General features: G+C 41.9%; 1 protein-coding gene across 6 annotated transcripts in view; it reads left to right on the top strand.

The window, feature by feature from the left end:
• Positions 1-21,098, top strand: part of SHF (Src homology 2 domain containing F) — a 475,778-nt gene that overhangs the window by 138,673 nt on the left and 316,007 nt on the right. For all 6 annotated transcript variants that reach the window (XM_063926269.1, XM_063926268.1, XM_063926267.1 and 3 more), the window contains exon 2: positions 4,733-4,862. In XM_063926269.1, the coding sequence (XP_063782339.1) occupies positions 4,733-4,862 (130 nt within the window). The remainder of the gene's footprint in view (positions 1-4,732; positions 4,863-21,098) is intronic.

Below are 21,098 nucleotides of genomic sequence, written 5' to 3'. Positions count from 1 at the left end.
ATTGGTGTGGCTGGTATGAGTCTTGCCCTGGATTCCAAAATCCTTTCCTTGTACTGTCAGCTCTTCCGGGCACAGTTTCTTTAACTGAGGTCTTGAGGAGGGACAGAGGGAGGAGCCAGAGCACACCAGTATCCAAATTCTTTCTTAAAGTGCCCTGTCTCCTGCGGAGCCCGTCTATTCCTATGGTCCTTACGGAGTCCCCAGCATCCACTACGGACTACGAGAAATAGATTTACCGTTAAGTAAAATCTTATTTTCCTCGTATTGTCCATCTCCTCTGGGCACAGTTTCTCGAACTGAGGTCTGGAGGAGGGGCATAGAGGGAGGAGCCAGTGCACACCTATTTTAAAGTTCTTTATAGTGCCCATATCTCCTGCGGAGCCCGTCTATACCCCATGGTCCTTACGGAGTCTCCAGCATCCTCTACGGACTAGGAGAAAAAGATTAACCGGTAGGTTTAAAATCTTATTTTTTTTCTTTCTTTCTGGGATGCAACTATTTGATTGCAGCAACTGCTTTTTAGCAGTTTTGCAATCCATAGTCCGAACAATAGTTTGGTGAAATCCTCCCCCGTATACCTTTTTAGGATTTGTATATATCAATCAAACCAGCAAGCTATATTGCAACACATAAATAAATACAGATTACATTTCAAAAGGCACAACCCAACCACCCCCTCCCCCAACAGTATATCTGAAACAAATGTACAAGAAAACATTGATTCCAAATCTACTTGACACTTTACATAGAGAAACACAGAAGTCTTTCATTATCACCTTTCAAGAGTATACTGCCAAGATCCAGGACATTGCCTAGAGCGCACAAGCAATCTCACTGTTAAATAGTTAGCATAAGAATTAGGGATTTTTTAAATACATTTTTAGAATTATTTTTAATTTTGACTGTGGGGGTGTTTTTTTTTTTTTTTTTTTTTTACTTTTTGACCTCTGACTGAATGTTGCGAACATTATTGTTATGTCTTATGGAGATGTGGTTAACCAGGGAAATTATATATATATATATATATATATATATATATATATATATATATATAATATACAGCCAATAGAACTGATTCTGATCATAAGTTCTTGTTATCATATTAGGAGGTCAATAGCATTTGACTCCCTATGTGAGAATGTCCCATGAAATGTGTCCAAATGTCAATGCATTTTAAAACCAAAATACCTTCTACATTTTTCATAAGTGCTTCATCCATGCATTTTAAATGTGCAATTCTACAGCCATGCATAGAGCGCTACATATAACATGTTAAAACAAATTATTAAACATACATTAACAGGGGCGAATTTAGGGGTCACACCACCCTTAGGCACATTATTAGTGCCCCCACCCGATCATGTCACTTCCCCTAAATGATTTTGTGGACCAGTCCGGATGCCTCAAGACCACCAAAGCAGTCCCAATTTCACCTCACTACCAGCTTTCGAACCACAATTTGCTGCCCATTGTTCTACTCTCATCCGTTGCAAAATAAAATATAAAAAAATAAGTTGTAATGAAAAGCAAAAAAGAATCACCTGGCCTCATCAGCCTAGTGTGCTGCCCCCAACAAGTGCCACCCCTAGGAACATGTCTTGCGTGCCTAGTGGGAAATCCACCACTGCATGGCACCTAGCTCTGATTCGTCCATTAGATAATGGTGAGCAAGCCATGAGTTTATAATGTGGGTGGCCAGACTGCCTAATGTATGCTCCAGCAAAGTTGTAACTAAACATTTTAACAACCTGGATAGGAGAAACCACTGGCATCCCCCATGACCTTTTTTGTGCGCCATATTCTCTGCTCCACATACCCATATATATATATATTTGTGTTTATTGATTTTGAGCAATATTTCTCTCTTTCACTCTTTCCTCATATACATTCTCTGTCACCTTTCCTTTTATTCCATATTATTGTAAATGTTGCCATTCCCAATAGTACTCTACTTTTCAAAGGGAGCTCAATGTTTACCTACCATACACAGCCATATTAATTGCACTGAGGATGAAACCTGCACACATTCTGAGTGAAGAACTTCCTATAGTAGCTGTGAAAAAAATGTGCAATACTGTTGATGACCCCGTCCCCATCACTTCTTTATCACGTTATACCACACTGTAATGCTTCGACATTATGCCACAAATTATGCCCACACATTATGCAACAGTGTAGTGCAATTTGTTTATTAAATATGGATTTTTCAATGTATTAAATTATTTACTAATCGCAGCTTTTTCTTTATCCGGTTTAGTTGAAGTATTACGGTGTTTATTAAGGAATCACAATGAAATTTGGACCCCCAAGGTAACTTTCTCCTGAATCCAAAAATCCAAACCAAATTACTTTATCTGCTTTACGTTTTGAGTTACGGTAAAAATACACATTTTTCAAAAAAGACTTTAAAACGCTAGGTTCAATCAACATTATATATCCCAATTTGTTTTTAGGTGCTTAACAAAGGTATACATTACTACAACACAAAAAAAAACAGCATGGTACTCTGTTTCATAGTGAGAAGAAAATCATGAATTTGACATTCAATTACTGTTATACCGCATACATAATTAACACAAGAAATCATGAAATTTAAAAACAAACTTAACTTGAGTCCCTAACTTATTTAATGTCACAGAAAACATGGTAAAACAATCAAGAAAACGTAAAGAAACTTATGGCATACTGGCAGAACCTGAAAAATATAGAGGGAAAGCCCTTTCTGTACAAATCATTCATCAGGTACAGCAGTTTTTTGAAGAAGATGAACATTGCAAGAGCTTTATCTTGCTTTCAAATATCGTTTGCCAGACATTCAAGTTGGATTGTCTAAGGTTTGTTCCTTACGACCTACAAGGTGTTAGGGTGTGTACACACAGTGAGAGATTTTCTTTTGATTTTGACTATATAGTCAAAAGTCAACTTCATGATTTTTTTTTCTCCACTGTGAAACAGAGTACCTTGCTGATTTTTTTGTGTGGTGATAATGTATACCCTTGTTAAGCACCTAAACAAATTTGGAATATCTAATGAATGATCAATCAATGTTTGATTGAAACTAGCATTTTTTGTCTTTTTGAAATACGTGCGTTTTTGCCATTACTCAAAACGTAAGGTAGATAAAGTGATTTGGTTTGGATTTTTGGATTCAGGAGGAAGAGTTAATTTAGGGGTGCAAATTTTGTGGTGATTCCTTAATAAACACCCGTGATACTTCAAATAAACTGGATAAAGAAGCCACGATTAGTAAATAATTTAATAAATTTAAAAATCAATCTTTAATAAATGAATTGTCAGACAGTCAAGATATTTGTCAGAAATACTTTTTTTGACATCCTCACTTAACAAAAAGATGTTCATAAAAATCTGAGATGGGTGGTGGACACACCTGGTTGAACTGACGTGGAATGACCCTACTCTATAAAGCGGAGGAGCTGTGACCAGTGCTGTGTGGGTGTGGCCAATATCAAAAATTGCATAATTTTGTGAGGAAAATCTAAATACAGTTGCCATCTTCATGCTGTTATGATGATGGGCCTATTTGTATGTGGAGAACAGCGGCGGGATGTAATTGAATCCGAGATTGACGGAGGTGCGCGATGTCGGTTGATTAGCCTTTTTTCTTAAAGGGTCAATCACTTACAAGGCATCCCGGTATCCCGCAAGTCTGGCGATCTTGGACTCCATTTCATCCCGCTGATGGTGCTGTAATTCAATCTCCCCCATAATCCGGTCCCGCAGAGGGAATGGACATAACACTTCCCCGATTTCTGCCATTTTCACAGATAACATTGATGATTTATAGGACAGGGACTGAAGACATGCCATGTGTAAAGTGCGAATGTTGTGAGTAGAATATTAACTGCTAAGGAAATGTCCACCTGGCTCTGCTGAAAAATATCTGTTCCGTCAGTGGAAATGGTTTCTTCTCAGTCCTCATTTGAGTTCTATTCATTCCATGAAATCGTACAGTAGAGCAATTTTTTTCCTGCATTAACTCTATTAACTCACAGTGCTTTCATTGTTGTTGTCACTGTTTATTTATTAATATCATTGTCGTTTGTTACCTAGTATCGTGTACCAGCATTTTGAAGTGAAGACTATCCTGACAAACTTTTAATATACTATGAATGACATGAAATAGAATGTATTGATGGGCCATGTCTAGGGGGGCTATTTATCAAAGCCTGGTAAGAGGAAAAAACTGTGAGAGATAAACTACCAACAAGTCAGCTCCCTGCCTGTCATTTTTTTAAACACAGCCTACATTTGGAACTGATTGGTTAGTACATTATCTCTAACAATTTATCTCTCTCTCCAAGCTTTGATAAATAGCACCCTAAATGAGCTTACAATCGAAGAGCTGGAGGGAATACTTAATAATGAATGTACATAATGACAATTGTAGCCATTGCTGGTGATACATGTTTATAAATACAGGTACTGTGCTATTATTTCCTGACCTTACAGGTGCCTATATTAGGCCAAGTTACACTCCCCGTGCACTCAAATGAACATGATATGTTGTCACATATTTGTAATTCCTTTGGTTCACAGCAGTAGGGAGTGGAATTTACAGCAACAGCAAAATTCTAATCAAATGTTTTTTTTTTTTTTTGTGTTTTTTTTTTCCGCTGATCAGTTCACCTCTATGGAGTCTCAATTATTTGCCCACTATCATGAAGTACAGGTTCCAGAGCTATTTAGCATGTTTTCCTTTATTTCCAACCAGGTTATCATCGTTGAAGACTATGCAGATCCATTTGATGCTAAGCAGGGTCCGAGCAGCCAGATTACAGCAGAGGTAGTGACTGAGAACGATGGCTATATGGAACCTTATGAAGCTCAGAAAATGATGGAGGGTAAGGAAATACATTAGTGAGTGTATATGTAAATTGCAGCAGGTGTTGTCTGCTTCCAGCAGTTGGTGTCTGCTGCTTCTCATATGTTATGTCACCAATAATCAAGGCAAAGTCCATGCACCACAGGTTCCTGTCATAATGTAACTTGTTTATTTCAATATAAGTAACTCCAGTAGCTGGAAAAGGATAGTGAAGGGTCTGGAAGTTTGTCAGCAGGAAGGGTGAAGTACAAATTGGTTACAAAGACTGAAATCTTTATGATCTCTGTAAAAATGTTTTTCACAGATTTTTTGTTTCTTTTACTGAAAGATGTTTGACTAAAATATAGATTTTCTAAAATGCCATGTTAACATCTCACAGGGCTTAGAAAGAAGTGCAAGGTTAAAAGCTTTCATCTGGTAAAATGTTTAATATCTTGAATAAATTATTTACATTGCTAATTGCTTGATGGTCCCTGATGTAATTTACATTATCAGTGAATATCTTGTGTAAACTAAATTGTAGAATTCAACAGAAAAGGGTGTTTCTATTGAGTAATACATGTTATGAGGTATTTTTTAAAAAGCCTTTTTGTTTACTGGTGATATTCATTTTCTGCCGGTCGTTTGCTTTCCACTGTGTGACTTTGTACATGAATAAGCTCTGCGGATAGTGGTTATTCAGAAAAATGAGCATTGCGCTAGGCTTGTTTGGTATTAGACAATGGGGTCGGAGAAACACTTCTAATCTTAGAAATGCATGTAGTGTTCACAGTGACTGAACAACTAAACTACATACTGTATATGGCCAATTTCTGCACTGTTTGAATGGAGGATTGAGGACCAGAAATGCACTATTGTACCAAAATCTGCTCAGTTCTCCGTTCTGTCTAAACAAACCTGACACTGCCCCAAGCTACTGTCGAACAGCTATTATGTGGCCAGCATTATAACATTCATTCCTAATTCCCCTGATTGCTTAATCTCCGTTATGTGCCTGGTTATTTTGAATGTAAAATTAATAATAAAAGGGGTTATTTATGGAAGTTGTAGGAGAAATAAAAGCCTGCTGACAATCTAGTAAAATGCTCTCTTCTATAGAAAATATGGATGCAAAAATAGATGTTATGTTCTTTAGGCTGTGACATGTGACCTGTACCAATACTAGAGAGACTATGGGGTCTATGTACTAAAGCCCTGTACACACGGGGTAGATGTGTTCTGAGTGATCTAGCACAGACCGCTCAGCACACATCTCTCCCCCCGCTCAGCACTCTACGCGATGTGTGCTGAGAGAGGATTGGGGGGGGACCACTCATTTCACACAGCAATGAAATGAGCGATCTCACTAGATTTGGCATGTATGCATGCCAAATCTAGAGATGGCAATAGCGATGTGCGTTACCGTGCATCGCTGTCGCCGGCATCCTACACACGGAAAGATCCATTCTTAATTTCTAAGCAATCTAGTCAGATTTCTTCTAATTTAAGCACTGATCTCTCCTTGTGTACCCCCCTTAAGCCTTTGAGAGAGAGTACCAGCCAATCAGCTCCTAACTGCTATATAACAGGCTGTGTTTAAAAAATGACAGGAGCTGTTTGGTTGGTACTTTAGACCCCTATGCGTCCTATGTGACTGAGGACCACGCAGTCATCTTATAAGTACAGACAAGTTTCTGTCATATTAGTTTAAGTAAACAAATAACTATAACAGGATTCCAGCTTTGAAACAGTTTAATATATATTTTTTTTTAGATGCTGGTAATTCCCTTTGCGCTCATTTCTTCTCATTAGAGTGGCCTCAGCATTTCTTGGTGTTAAAGCTCTGATTGGGTATTCAGTCATTTCCAAAAAGTGCTGCTCTGCTGAATGGTGAGAGGACTCCAGCTGTGCTCAGAATTAGCAATATCCCTGGTTCCCTGCAATGGAAAATGTGCCGCTGCTGAACAGTGAGGTTTACAAAGTATTAACTAATTTGGATGATAGATTACACAGTGACAGCAAAAATACATCCATGACTGCTTTATTAGATCACGCTTCCCAAGGTGTATTAAACTTAATCCAAACTAGTTTATCAGGATAAGTCTTTGATTCATTAACTGCTATTGATTACTGAAGGCTGCTCATCAATTTCAGGTTGACTGCTTTAACTTATTAGGTTGTTCTGCTTCAGTGAAAATGTTTCTACTGAAGTTTCTTGAATCTTAATCTCACTTTGTGCACTAGAGCACTTTTATGATGTGTAGCCAGTAACGCGTTAAAGGGCCAGTCCTGCTTTTCTTGTTGGGTTAGATTTCTGGTTATTGTTTTAGCTGAGAAACTAGAGGGAATTTTATTGCTTTTTTTTTTTTTTTTTTTGGTCTGTTCATAAAAGGCATTATGTGTTTGTGTGGCCTTTTTTAGGGTGTTTCAGGCTATTAGGTTGTGTATCTAGAACATTTTACATAAATTAATTAAAAGGAAATAAATTAGAGAATTTAAATTTAGAGAAATCTGAGGTCACTACGACTGGCATCACTCACCTTTGTGTTTAAAGGAAGCAGATATGGGCACTTAGAATCAAGAAATTTGAAACATGTGGGTAAAAATAGTTCATAATGTCTTAACCACTTCACCACTGGAAGTCTTTGATCCAATTTAATGTTTGTTTCCTGCATCTGGGTTTCCAGAAAATTGCATTTCATGCATTCATGTATACAAGGCATTTATATAAGCTATCATTTTTTTTCTCAACCTATTGATTTTTTTTTAATTTCATGTCTTTTAGCATTTTCTATATTTCTTCCAATGGTTACTTTTTATATATTTAGAGCTGTTTCCCTAAAACGACGATAACCTTTATTTTGCTAGTTCTGCAGAACGTAGTCATACCAAATATGTGCACTTTTACTCTAGAATATGGAGAATTAAAGGGGCAGAGATTGGATTTACGTATGTACTGCAAATTTTTACCCTTTTAACCAAAGGAAGGCCTGTAGGAGTCATCAAAGCTCTTAGGTTTGCTTTCTTTTTATTAGTGATAGAGCTAATGCAAATGACCTTTTAGTAACTATGGTGTCCGCTTGGACCTAATAGTAACACTGTTAGTAACCTAGCCTTGCATGGGGTGACTGATTCCAGAGTGCAGGCCTAGCCTGTCGGAAGAAATGTCTAGTGCAGAGTCAGGAGACCGCCGGTCACAATATCTTTGCCTGAAAATCCCGACACTCGGGACTATTCCCGCTCGTGGGTGTCCATGACACCCATAGAGTGGGAATAGATCCTGTGGTGAGCTCAGCTCACCACTGAACCCACAAGGGGCTTCATTGTGCTCGGCTCATCCCCACGCCGGCATTCTGCGCCCCAGGATCCCACCGGTAACACAGACCCAATCCGTGCAGAGAACGGTGGTTAGTACAAATCAGGGAACCAGGAATGAACCGATTACTCCAGTAGAATGAATAAGAGCATAGTTATTTTATTAAGTCTGCAGTTTCTATAGGTTTTATTTTTTTTAACTGGTTTTATTGTTGTAAGATACAGCTGTTGAATTTATATACACAGTGCGGCAGTAACACAATAAAAGTGCTGCAGACATCACTTTATCATCCTATATATTCTGCAGCACTGCACAATCTGAGAACCTCATTCAGGGACATCTGCCTCTGTCCCATTGGAGCTTAAAATCAAATTCTCTGCCACTGGCATAGAAACACACATTTCAACTAGCCAGAAACCATTGAAGATATATTTTTGGATATTAGAAAGAAATAACCCATGGTAATAACACAAGTGAACCCGGAAATAGTCTCCCCTTTCCTATATGTGATGTGTGTTGTATTATTGTACCTGTGGACAACACAAGTGGTGCTATGTAGCGCCAAAACAATTTCTTCCCACATAATTTTAGTGTTTTGCCACATTGGCTTCTGTTTGTAGAAATCACTAGTCAGGGTGAACACATTTTATTTGTTTAAATTTCAACCATTCTGCATTGAAGTTTTATTAGCAAACTAGCTGATTGTGTTACATTGATAGTTACTTAAATTTGGCCAAACACATGGGTTGATTTTGCCTTTCAACCTATTCTTAAAGCACATACAGGGCCATCTTAATAGCAGTGTAGGCCCCTGGGCACTGCAATGCACCGGGCCCCCTACCCATCCTCCAGCGGTAGGGGTGGGTTGTGCTATCAGCGGCAGCTTTGATGACCCGCGGGCAGTAGTGGGTGTTCTATCTTCCGCTCAGAATGTAGGACCTGGAGCAGTAATTTCTGCTAATTATTCCTTTACTGCACAGACTGGGCATGAGGGAGAACACTAAACTGTAGAAGGGATCATTGGGCTGAATGTTCGATACTTAGGGAAGGAGTGGATAGTGGAGTGGGTGTAATATTCATAATTTTCTGGTGGGAGGGCAGTTTGCTTGACTGCAGATATTTCAATACATTTGATAAACTAGAGAGTCTCACCTTTCAGCAGGTACTGGGAACTTGTGGATCAGAGTTCAGGAGCCAGAGCAATCCCCTGATGAAAAAATAAAACTGCATACCAGACCTGTGGAGCTGGAGCAGGGACCACCTACTGGATGTCTGATATCTCTGGTTCTGGGCATAGTAGAGACAAGTTGCCAGTGTCCACCAAAAGGGGAGAGTCCCAGTCAAATAAACTAAGTCAGAAAGAACCAGAGTTATCTGTCTGGGAAGAGCAATTAACAGGCTTGGATGGGGACCACTGCTTTGACATCAGATATCTCTGGTTCCACAGGGCCAATTAAAAAAAAACCTGGTACCCCTTGAAAGAGGGGACCCTCCGCTATCGGCCTAAGACCCTCATGCTCCTGGGGCCCTTTGGCAAGTGCCCATTGAGCCCATGCAAAAAAATGGCCCTGCGCACATACATTACATTCCGATTTGTATATTTTAATCGGCACATATTAAAAAAATAAAAAGTCACTGCTATCACACACACTTTTTTTACTTGTATAGCTGCAGTATATGCATAGTGTAGGGTCTAAAACCATTGTCTGCTTGTGATATATAAACTTTAATTTGCTTAATGTCAGAACAACTAAGAAATGACATTGTTTAAGTTTGGAGTGTGTCATCTGTCAATATAAGTGATCATAAAAAAACAGTTTAGTTTTATACTAGAGCTAGTGTGAGATTTGCTCTGCTAATAATTCTTATGACCAAAGTCTTCCATATATCTAACAATTATACTTTAATTTTTGTGAGGTTCTTTTTTAATCAAGCTATCACAACAAATTATTAGTACTATTGTGTTGAAGTTTGTTTGCATTTTTCCCTTGCTTTCTAGCCTGTCATGTGCTACAGGCTTTATAGCTTTATAGGACATAGCTTTATAGCACTCGTGTCCTCAAAAGTTGCATGTAAAGCTGTTGTAAATTTACTCTAGGTTGTTCTGGGGCAGTTCACTTTCCCAATCTGTACTGAAATTGTACATGTCTCAGAAGGGGATGTAGTTACTATCCCGGCGGTCAGAATACCGATGCCGGGATCCCAGCCGAGAATGACGACAGCTGTTCTAAGGCTATTTCCACTCATGTTTGTCCACAACACCCATAGAGTGGGAATAGAACATGAGCCCGCAAGTTGCTCTCCAACGCTCGCCACACTGCCGGCATTCTGGCGGCAGGGATCCCAGGGTCTGTTTCTAACCTCCAGGATCCCGACCCCCGGGATTCCATACCCAAACCCACAGAAGAATTGGTGGGCTAATCCTTTACTGATTCTAGTAACTGAGCCTGTGCAACAGTTAGGTGTGAGCGCTGGGCAGCTCATAAAGATTTGTGCCTCTCTGGTACTTGCATCAGCATGGCAGTGACCTCTGTCAGCTGAGGGCTGTGGGATATATGTAAGGATGGATGCTTCTATTTTATTTATTTTTTTAACTTATCATTTTAATGTAAATTTTAACACATTCGCAATGCTTAATGTTACTGTGATGTGTATTAGTAATTATTATATTTTTTTTTATATATCTCTATTGGATTTTTGCAAGAGCAGAAAGCAACAAAAAGTACTATATATGTTGGAAGCTGAAGATTCATCAGAGTAGGGAATAATACAAAGAAAATATCACTGTTTGTACATAGGAGTAAAAAACTGGAAAAGGTAAAGAGGTTCTAGGTTACAAGTGCAAACCGGATAAACAGAACGTAAAAAAAGTCAAACAAAGAACAATCCTGTAAGTTGTACCTTGGAGTCAGTCAACAGTATAGTATAGTATAGTATAGTCATAAGATTACACAAAACAATCAGTAGGCTACTGACCTATAAAGGAAAGCACTAAAAGAGTGGGGGATAAAGTAGTAGGATACAAGGAACACACATACCGAAAAAGTGGGGACAAGGGTAGGAGGGGGGGGGGAGAGTAGCCACAAGATGATGGGTCATAGTTATGTAACATATACAGTAAATATCTGGGTGTGGGTATGATGGTCTCTTGACTCAATATAATATATACCTCCCATTTTTCTTACAGAATGTTCATACTCCTCTCTCAATATTAATTTGTGCAGATTTCCTGTCAAAATATAAAATCTGTAGTCATTTCCTGTGAACCTCCATGAGGGAAGGGGTGTATCAGTATATTCAATGAGTTAATATAATTTTTTGGGCCACTGTGACCAGCAAAAGATATAGTCCACTTCTGTGACTAGATCCCAATTCAAGAAGTTCACCCATAAGCAAGCCAAAGGTTCAGACATAACTCGAATTGATAATAAATCAGTAATAAAGACCACCACCTTATTCCAAAATCGACAAATGTGTCCACATTACCAAAACATGTGATAAAATGAGGCCGACAATATTTAGCATTTGGGTGTATGGGAAGAGTTGAAACAAGCATGCTGTGCAGGAGAGATATATGCCCTTTGCTCTGTGCAGACATGAACCTCTTGTAGGTAAGTGGAGCCTAGGAATCTCCAGACTGCACAATAATTCTGACTGAAGTGTGACAAGTCAGTCGGGGAAGGAATATCTTTCTGCTATTGGGACAGTAATTTGCCCCATCTGGTGTCCGTTGAGATTCTAACAAAATTGTGAAAATTTATGGGATACCATATAGACTCCGCTCACAGAGGCTAAGAAGGGGGAAGTAAAGGGTCTGGTGGGGAGCCTTTAGGGGGGGGGGGGGTAACTGAGAAAAGGTAGTGCTACAGTTGTAGGTACATAAAGAAATGGTAATTGGTTTTGAGGTCCCAAAATTGAATTATGGTGGCACCAGGGTCAAACATTTTGGAGGAATCTGATAATCCCTTAATTTTCCAAGTGGTGAAAATATTATTGGAAAGAGATGAGGGGGAAAAACTGGATTACACCAGAGAGGGATTTGGGGGGAGAAAGATGAGTTCCTCTTTAGTTTCTTATTAAGGATGCTTCTATGTACAGCATGCTTGAAGTACGTATTGGGATGAGTTTATTAAATTAGTTGAAATGATGGGTCCACTTTGTGCATTAATATTGTGGAAGCTTCAAAATAATGGTGGCTGTTCTGGTACCTGCATGTGCAGCTATTTATTTAAAGAAACCCCTATATTTGTTTAGTATATGAGTGAAACTAAAACTCTTAAGTTTATTGTATGCAAAATACCAGTCATGCAACATTTTCAGTATGAAGAAATATGTGGAATTTCACAGGCGCTCTGAACACGCAATTCTTCAGGATGTCAGGGGATTAGGACAGTGTAATCAGATTTTGCCTGGTAATAAAAACACATGCTTGTAAATTGTTGAATTCACACAGTCACATAATGTGTGAAATGATGGCTGTCAGCAGAAGCTATTCTGATCTTGTGCTTCATTGAATTCATTTTGAAATGTTTTAGAAGCCTGTTAATTGTTGAAGTCTTATCTATGTGTGTATCTATATACAATATGAATATAGGTTATATTTTCGCTAGTCACTTATTTTTGTGTATGTTATTGTTTTCTACTTTCAGAACTTCTGATAGTCTTTGCCAATGTTAGCCTTCATAAGGTTAAACCAGGATCTCTTTCTTCTTCCCCACTTATCTGTATCCTACAATCTATATTAATTGTCCGATTTACCTGTGACTCCTCTATATTATATAGTAGCCTGAGAGAGCAGTCATCTTTAGCTTGTACAGTTTCTTCACACTAGACTTTCCCTTTAATACTACTGTACCAACATTGTGATTGTGTGTGTATATTTATAATACATACTGTAATAATACCAATCAGCCATAACATTAAAACTACCTACTTAATATTGTATAGGTCCCCCTCATGCTACCAAAACAGCTATGACACATTGAGAAATGGACACCACAAGGTTTTATGGTATCTAGCTGTAAGACTCAAGCAGCAGATCATTAAATTGTAGTAAATTGTGAGGCGGAACATCCATGGTTTGGAACTTGTTTTTCAAGCGCATCACACAGATGCTCTATCGGATTAAGTTCTGGGGAATTTGGAGGCCAAGTCAATGCCTTCAACTATGTCATGTTCCTCAAACCATTCCTGAACAATTACTGCTCTGGGGCAGGGAGCATTATACTGTTGAAGAGGCCATTCCATCAGGGAATAGCGTTGCAATAAAGGGGTGCACTTGGTCTGCAACAATGTTTAGGTAGCTGGTACATGTCAAAGTAACATCCACATGAATGGCAGGATCCAAGGTTTCCCAGCAGAACATTGCCTAGAACATCACATTGCCTTTGCTAGCTTGCCTTCATCCCATAGTGCATGCTGGTGCTATCCATTCCCCAGGTAAACCATGTACATGCACCTGTCTGTCCATATAATGTAAAAGAAAATGTGATTCATCAGATCAGGCCACCTTCTGTTGCTCCATGTTCCAGTACTGATGCCCACATGCAGGGCCGGTGCTAGGGCGTACGGTGCCCCCCTGCAAACTATAAACTTGCTCCTTATCATACTTCACGCAGGGGGCAGGTGACACAATAGCTGGGATAGAACACAGAGGGGTGGGGGTGTGAAACAGTGACAGAACATGGGGGGGGGGTTATTTGACACAGTGACAGAACACAGAGGGGGGGGGTGAAATGGTGACAGAAAATGTGTGTTTGGGGGTGAAATAGTGACAAAACACGGGGTGTGTGTGTGTGTGTGTGTGTGTGTGTGTGAAATAATTACAGTGCACACAGAGTTGGTGTGAAATAGTGATAGAACAGAGGGTGGTGGTGAAGTAGTGACAGAACAGAGGGGGTTGAAATAGTGACAAAACACATGGGGGGGGAGTGACAGAACACATGGGGGTGAAATTGTGACAGAGCATGGGGAGAGAGCATGGGGGGGGTGAAATAGTAACAGAACACAGGAGGAGGGGTGAAACAGTGACAGAACATGGAGGGTGGGGGGGGGGGTGAAACAGTGACCGAACACAGAGGGGGAGGGAAATAGTGACACAACACAGAGGGGAAGGGATCTGTGAGAAAATGGATGGGACATAACATGTTGAGGGGGTTTGAAAGTGACCTGAACACTATGCACTCCCCCAGCCCAGTGACCTGAAATTATGTACAGCTGAAAGCTGCATTCCCCCACTCAGAATGGCGAGTTTCTGGCTACGTGGCTACCTTGTATAACCGGTTCACTTGATTAAAGAGCGCACTTCCTGTACAGCGTGACGAGCTGTGGGACTCTTGGGGCTTTATTGCTGCCGCGGAGGGGCAAGTCGTGGCATCTGCAACAGGAATATAAGCGCTGCGATGATGTATGGGGGCGGAGCTTACCACACTCTTCGTGTGCGGTCCCCACTGTAAGTGCTGGAGAGGAGCCCAATAAATGATGCCGCAGTTTATAACCACAGAGCTGCTGGTACTGCAGCCTGTGCACAGCGGCAGCCGGCAACAAGTCAGGTCCAGCAGGGAGGGTGCCTCTCCACCCTGCCGCCTACCTGCTTTGCATCCCTCTGCTGACCGGGTAACGCCGGGCCTGCCCACATGTCCATTGTAGGCCGTTTTGACAGGGGTCCGCATTTGCAGTCGGACCAGTCTGCTGCTGTGCAGCCCTATATCCAACAAGTTGCATTGCACTGTGTGTTCTTACACCTTTCTGTCATAGCCAGCGTCAATTGTTAGTATTAACTTTGTTTAGCAATTTGTCCTAAAGTAGCTCTTCTGTGATATAGGATTTGACGGGCTAGCCTTTACTCTGCATGCATATTAATGAGACGTGGGCATCCATGACGCTGTCACCAGTTCGCCATTTGTCCTTACTTGGACCACTTTTGTTAGGTAGGAATTACTTCATGCCGGGAACACGCAAGATCTTCCATTTTGGAAATGCACTGACCCAGTCATCTAGCCATCCCAATTTAGCCCTTGTCAAAGTCACTCAGATACTTATGCTTGCCCAATTTTCCTACTTCCAACACATCAACGTCAAGAACCTGTGTGTTCACTTGCTGCCTACTATATCCCATCCTATGACTGGTGCCATTGTAACAAGATAATCAATGTTATTCACTTTACCTGTCATCAATGATGTGAGTATATGTATGTGTATATATAAAGGTTTGATGGCGATTGAGCAAGAGACATACAATGTTTTATATTTATTTGTTACTAGGGGATCTCTTTCTCTCACTGTGTCTGTGTGTCTCTCTCTCCCTAATAAATATGTATGAAACAGAAACAGACGTGACCGCTGCTTGTCCATTTCAAGATGGAATACATTTTTTTCCTCAAAATTCTACACACAATGGGGCAGATGTATTAACCTGGAGACAGCATATAAGTAAGTAATAAACCAGTGATAAGTGCAAGGTGATAAACGCACCAGCCAATCAGCCCCTAACTGTTTATTTACATATTGGAGCTGATTGGCTGGTGTGTTTATCACCTTGCACTTATCACTGGTTTATCACTTCCTTATGCCTTCTCCAGGTTAATACATCTTCCCCAATACCCCATAATGACAACATGAAAAAAGTTTTTTGGGATTTTTGCAAATTTTTTAAAAATAAACTAAGAAATCACATGTGTATAAGTATTCACAGCCTTTGCTCAATACTTTGTTGATGCACCTTTGGCAGAAATTACAGCCTTGAGTCTTTTTGAATATGATGCCACAAGCTTGGCACACCTATCTTTGTGCAGTTTCACACATTTCTCTTTGCAGCACCTCTCAATCTCCATCAGGTTGGATGGGAAGCGTTGGTGCACAGCCATTTTCAGATCTCTCCGGAGATGTTCAATGGGGATTCAAGTCTGGGCTCTGGCTGGGCCACTCAAGGACATTCACAGAGTTGTCCTGAAGCCACTCTTTTGATATCTTGGCTGTGTGCTTAGGGTTGTTGTCCTGCTGAAAGATGAACAGTCACCCCAGTCTGAGGTCAAGAGCGCTCTGGAGTAGTTTTCATCCAGGATGTCTCTGTACATTGCTGCATTCATATTTCCCTCTATTCTGACTAGTCTCCCAGTTCCTGATGCTGATAGACCTCCTCACAGCATGATGCTGCCACCACCATGCTTCACTATAGGGATGGTATTGGCCTGGTGGTGAGCGGTGGTTTCCTCCAAATATAACTCCTGGCATTCACGCCAAAGAGTTCAATTATTGCCTCAACACACCAGAGAATAGTGTTTCTCATGGTCTGTTAGTCCTTCATGTGCATTTTGCCAAACTCCAGGCATGCTGCCATGTGCTTTTTACTAAGGAGTGGCTTCCGTCTGGCCACTCTACCATACAGGCCTGATTGGTGGATTGCTGCAGAGATGGTTTTCCTTCTGGAAGGTTCTCCTTTCTCCACAGAGGAATGCTGTAGTTCTGACAGAGTGACCATGGGGTTCTTGGTCACCTCCCTGACTAGGGCCCTTCTCCCCCGATCCCTCAGTTTAGGTAGCCGGCCAGCTCTAGGAAGAGTTCTGGTGGTTCCGAACTTCTTCCATTTATGGATGATGGAGGCCACTGTGCTCCTTGGGAGCTTCAAATAAGCAGATATTTTTCTTTACGTGCATGTCTGAGCACAATAATCTCTATCCCCTTATAATATATAAAATGAAACTTTGTTGCACAATCACAGCCAAACTTTTGAATACATTGACTTGACAATTGGCATAAGAATAGTTTAGAGGCTGGGTTAGAACAAAGGCAATGTGGTCTCCCATAAACAAATGAACTCTCGTGCCATTGCTCACTTTAGAGTATGGATGCATTCTTTATCATCCACTCTTGTAGATAGGCAAAAGTTTAACTCTGCATCAGCCCCAAATTCCCCACTGTTTACAGCATTGATGGCCTTTGTCCCTCTGAGTTTTCACTTGCGGTCCCCAACTCCTTACTGCATTATTGTCATGATTGATTGTTATAGCTTGTGAAACGTTTTTTTTTTTTAAATTCCTGCAGATGTTATTACCGACAGGTGTCTCTCTAATGATAAAGTGTATTCAATTATTAAATGTGTTGTTTTAGCTTAGTACTGACATCTAGGGTAATGTACTGCACTATTAAAGTTTATAGGACCACTGAAGGTCAGCATGCCCATCAGTGGTCTACTGTATATAAAAAGCTATTTAAACCATAAGTAGTTTTACGTATTAGATGTATTTTCTTAAGACCACAGCTTTTCCTTTCACTGTGACACTGGTGGATATTTATCAAAGCTTGGAGAGAGAGAAACTACCAACCAAGCAGCTTCTGTCATTTTTCAAACAAAGCCTGTAACTTGGCAGTTAAAAGCTGATTGGCTGGTACATTATATCTCTCCACTTTATCTCTTTCCAAAATTTGATAAATCGAGCCCTCATTACCTCCTTTGGATCCTAAGGAGCATATGTACTAAAGGCCCATACACACTAGGTGAAATTGTAAGTGATATCGTTCATTTTTACACTCCTGAGCGGTATTGCTTACTATATTGCCCAGTGTATATGCTGCTGTCAGCGGGATATGAGCAGCCCACGGGTCATTAATGACCCTCTGTGTCGCCATGCATGCAGATCAATTTGGACTCCTCGCACAAAGCTACGTGTGTGGCATGACATCACTGTGCTATATCACACAGGGTGTATGCTTACGTCGGGTGGTCTGGGCCAGGAGGGGGACACACTAGTCGATGCCGCTCATGGAGCATATCATCTAGTGTGTACGCACCTTTAGCCTAGGAGAGAGACTAAGTACCAAGCAATCAGCTCCTAACTGCTTTGTTACAGGCTGTGTTTTAAAAATGACAGGATCTAATTGGTAGTTTATCTCTCTCCACTTTATCACTTTCCAAGGTTTAGTCTGCCCCATAGTTTGGTCACTGGTTCCTGCTGAATATAGTTCAAATGAATATTGGCTGAGCCCACAGCATCCATTACAATGTTATACAGTATTGGTTTGTCCAATATTCCTGTAGAAAAGTCCATATAGCATCCCCTGGAATAAGTGTTCAATTCCCGTGTATAGTGTAAACATTTTCTGCCAAGTTATTGTCTCTGAACTTGTCTTGAACATACCTCTCAACTTTGCTGTGGGGTAAGGAGGGACATCACCGAAATGAGGGTGTGTGGCCTACCACAAAGGGGGCGTGGCCTCACTGCAAATGCCGCTATCGCAAGCCACGCGCCTGTTTTCTCCATTATGGAGGCATGAAAAGCGCTGATAGAGCTGCTGGCCATGCCCTCTGTCCATCTCTGCTCTGAATAGACGCATCCATTTACCGCTGCTCTGCTCAGAGCAGCGAGCGACAGGGGGGATCTCTCAACTGCCCCCCCACCCACCGCGGGACACTGCGGCCCGCGGGTGGGACAGACTGTGAAAAAACGGGACTGTCCCGCCAAAATCGGTACAGTTGGGAGGTATGGTCTTGAACACCGATATTTAGATATGTGCTTTCTCCAACGTCCTAGTGGATGATAGGAACTCCGTAAGGACCATGGGGAATAGCGGGCTCCGAAGGAGGCTGGGCACTCTAGAAAGATCTTAGACTACCTGGTGTGCACTGGCTCCTCCCACTATGACCCTCCTCCAAGCCTTAGTTACATTTCGTGCCCGGCCGAGGTTGGATGCACACTAGGGGCTCTCCTGAGCTCTTAGAAAGTTATAGTCTTAGAATTTGTTATTTTCAGTGAGACCTGCTGGCAACAGGCTCACTGCAGCGAGGGACTAAGGGGAGAAGAAGCGAACTCGCCTGCTTGCAGTCGGATTGGGCTTCTTAGGCTACTGGACACCATTAGCTCCAGAGGGATCGACCGCAGGCCCAGCCTTGATGTTCGGTCCCGGAGCCGCGCCGCCGTCCCCCTTACAGAGCCAGAAGCAAGAAGATGGTCCGGAAAATCGGCGGCATGAAGACATCCTGTCTTCACCAAGGTAGCGCACAGCACTGCAGCTGTGCGCCATTGCTCCTCATACACACTTCACACTCCGGTCACTGAGGGTGCAGGGCGCTGGGGGGGGGGGGCGCCCTGAGGCAGCAATAAAAACACCTTGGCTGGCTAAAATACCTCAATATATAGCCCCTGGGGCTATATATGAGGTAAATACCCCTGCCAGAATCCCATAAAAAGCGGGAGAATAGGCCGCGAAAATGGGGCGGAGCCTATCTCCTCAGCACACTGGCGCCATTTTTCCCTCACAGCTCGGCTGGAAGGAAGCTCCCTGGCTCTTCCCTGCAATTCTACAGTACAGTAAGAGGGAAAAGAGAGGGGGGGCATTAAAATTGGCACTGTATACAGTATATTATATAAAAAGCAGCTATTAGGGACATAACTCAGTTAGTCCCTGTATATATATATAGCGCTCTGGTGTGTGCTGGCATACTCTTACTCTGTCCCCCCAAAGGGCTTTTGTGGGTCCTGTCCTCTATTTGAGCATTCCCTGTGTGTGTGGAGTGTGTCGGTACGGTTGTGTCGACATGTTTGAGGAGGATAATGATGTGGAGGGGGAGCAGATGCCTTTAGCAGGGATGTCACCCCCTGGGGGTCAGACACCTGAGTGGATGGTATTATGGCAGGAAATGAGTGCACGTATAGACTCCTTACATAAAAAATTTGACGACATGCCGACTGTGGGACAGCCGAGTCTTCAGCTCGTGCCTGTCCAGGTGTCTCAAAAGTCATCAGGGGCTCTGAAACGCCCGTTATCTCAGGTGGCACAAGTAGATGTCGACACAGATACTGACACCAGTGTCGACGACGATGAGTCAAATTTAATGCCCGTTAAGGCCATTCACTGCATGATTGAGGCAATGAAAGAGGTGTTAAATATTTCTGATTTACATCCAGGTACCACAAAAAAGGGTATTATGTTTGGGGAGAAAAAACTACCTGTAGTTTTTCCCCCGTCAGATGAATTAAATGAAGTGTGTGAAGAAGCATGGGCTTCCCCTGATAAGAAATTGGTAATTCCTAAGAAGCTACTAATGGCGTTCCCTTTCCCACCAGAGGATAGGTTACGTTGGGAAACACCCCCGAGGGTGGATAAAGCGCTCACACGTTTGTCTAAAAAGGTGGCACTACCGTCCCAGGATACGGCCGCCCTTAAGGAACCTGCTGATAGAAAGCAGGAGGCGATCCTGAAGTCTGTATATACACACTCAGGCATTATACTCAGACCAGCTATTGCGTCAGCATGGATGTGCAGTGCTGCCGCTGCGTGGTCAGATAAACTGTCAGAAAATATTGACACGTTAGACAGAGACACGATCCTGCTAACAATTGACCATATAAAAGACTCAGTCTTATACATGAGAGATGCACAGAGGGAAATCTGCCGGCTGGCATCTAAAATAAGTGCATTATCTATCTCTGCTAGGAGATGCTTATGGACTTGCCAGTGGACTGGAGATGCAGATTCCAAAAGGCACATGGAAGTCTTGCCTTATAAGGGGGAGGAATTATTTGGGGATGGTCTCTCCGACCTAGTTTCCACAGCAACGTCTGGGAAGTCAGCATTTTTACCCCATGTCCCCTCACAGCCTAAGAAGGTGCCATTTTATCAGGTTCAGTCCTTTCGGTCCCAGAAAAACAAGCGGGGAAAAGGAGGGTCTTTTCTGTCAAGAGGCAGAGGCAGGGTAAAAAGGCTGCAGCAAACAGCAGGTTCCCAGGAACAAAAGTCCTCCCCCGCTTCCTCTTCCAAGTCCGCCGCATGACGGTGGGGCTTCACAGGCGGAGCCAGGTACGGTGGGGGCCCGCCTCAGGAATTTCAGCGATCAGTGGGCCCGCTCACAGGTGGATCCCTGGATCCTTCAAATAGTATCTCAGGGATACAGGCTGGAATTCGAGGCGACTCCACCCCGCCGTTTCCTAAAATCCGCCTTGCCGATTGCTCCCTCAGACAGGG

This window comes from Pseudophryne corroboree, chromosome 6, assembly GCF_028390025.1.
Source record: "Pseudophryne corroboree isolate aPseCor3 chromosome 6, aPseCor3.hap2, whole genome shotgun sequence".
In the NCBI taxonomy this organism is placed as follows: Eukaryota; Metazoa; Chordata; class Amphibia; order Anura; family Myobatrachidae; genus Pseudophryne; species Pseudophryne corroboree.
The sequence above is the reverse complement of the archived record's forward strand: the minus strand, read 5'-3'. Positions and strand labels throughout refer to the sequence as shown.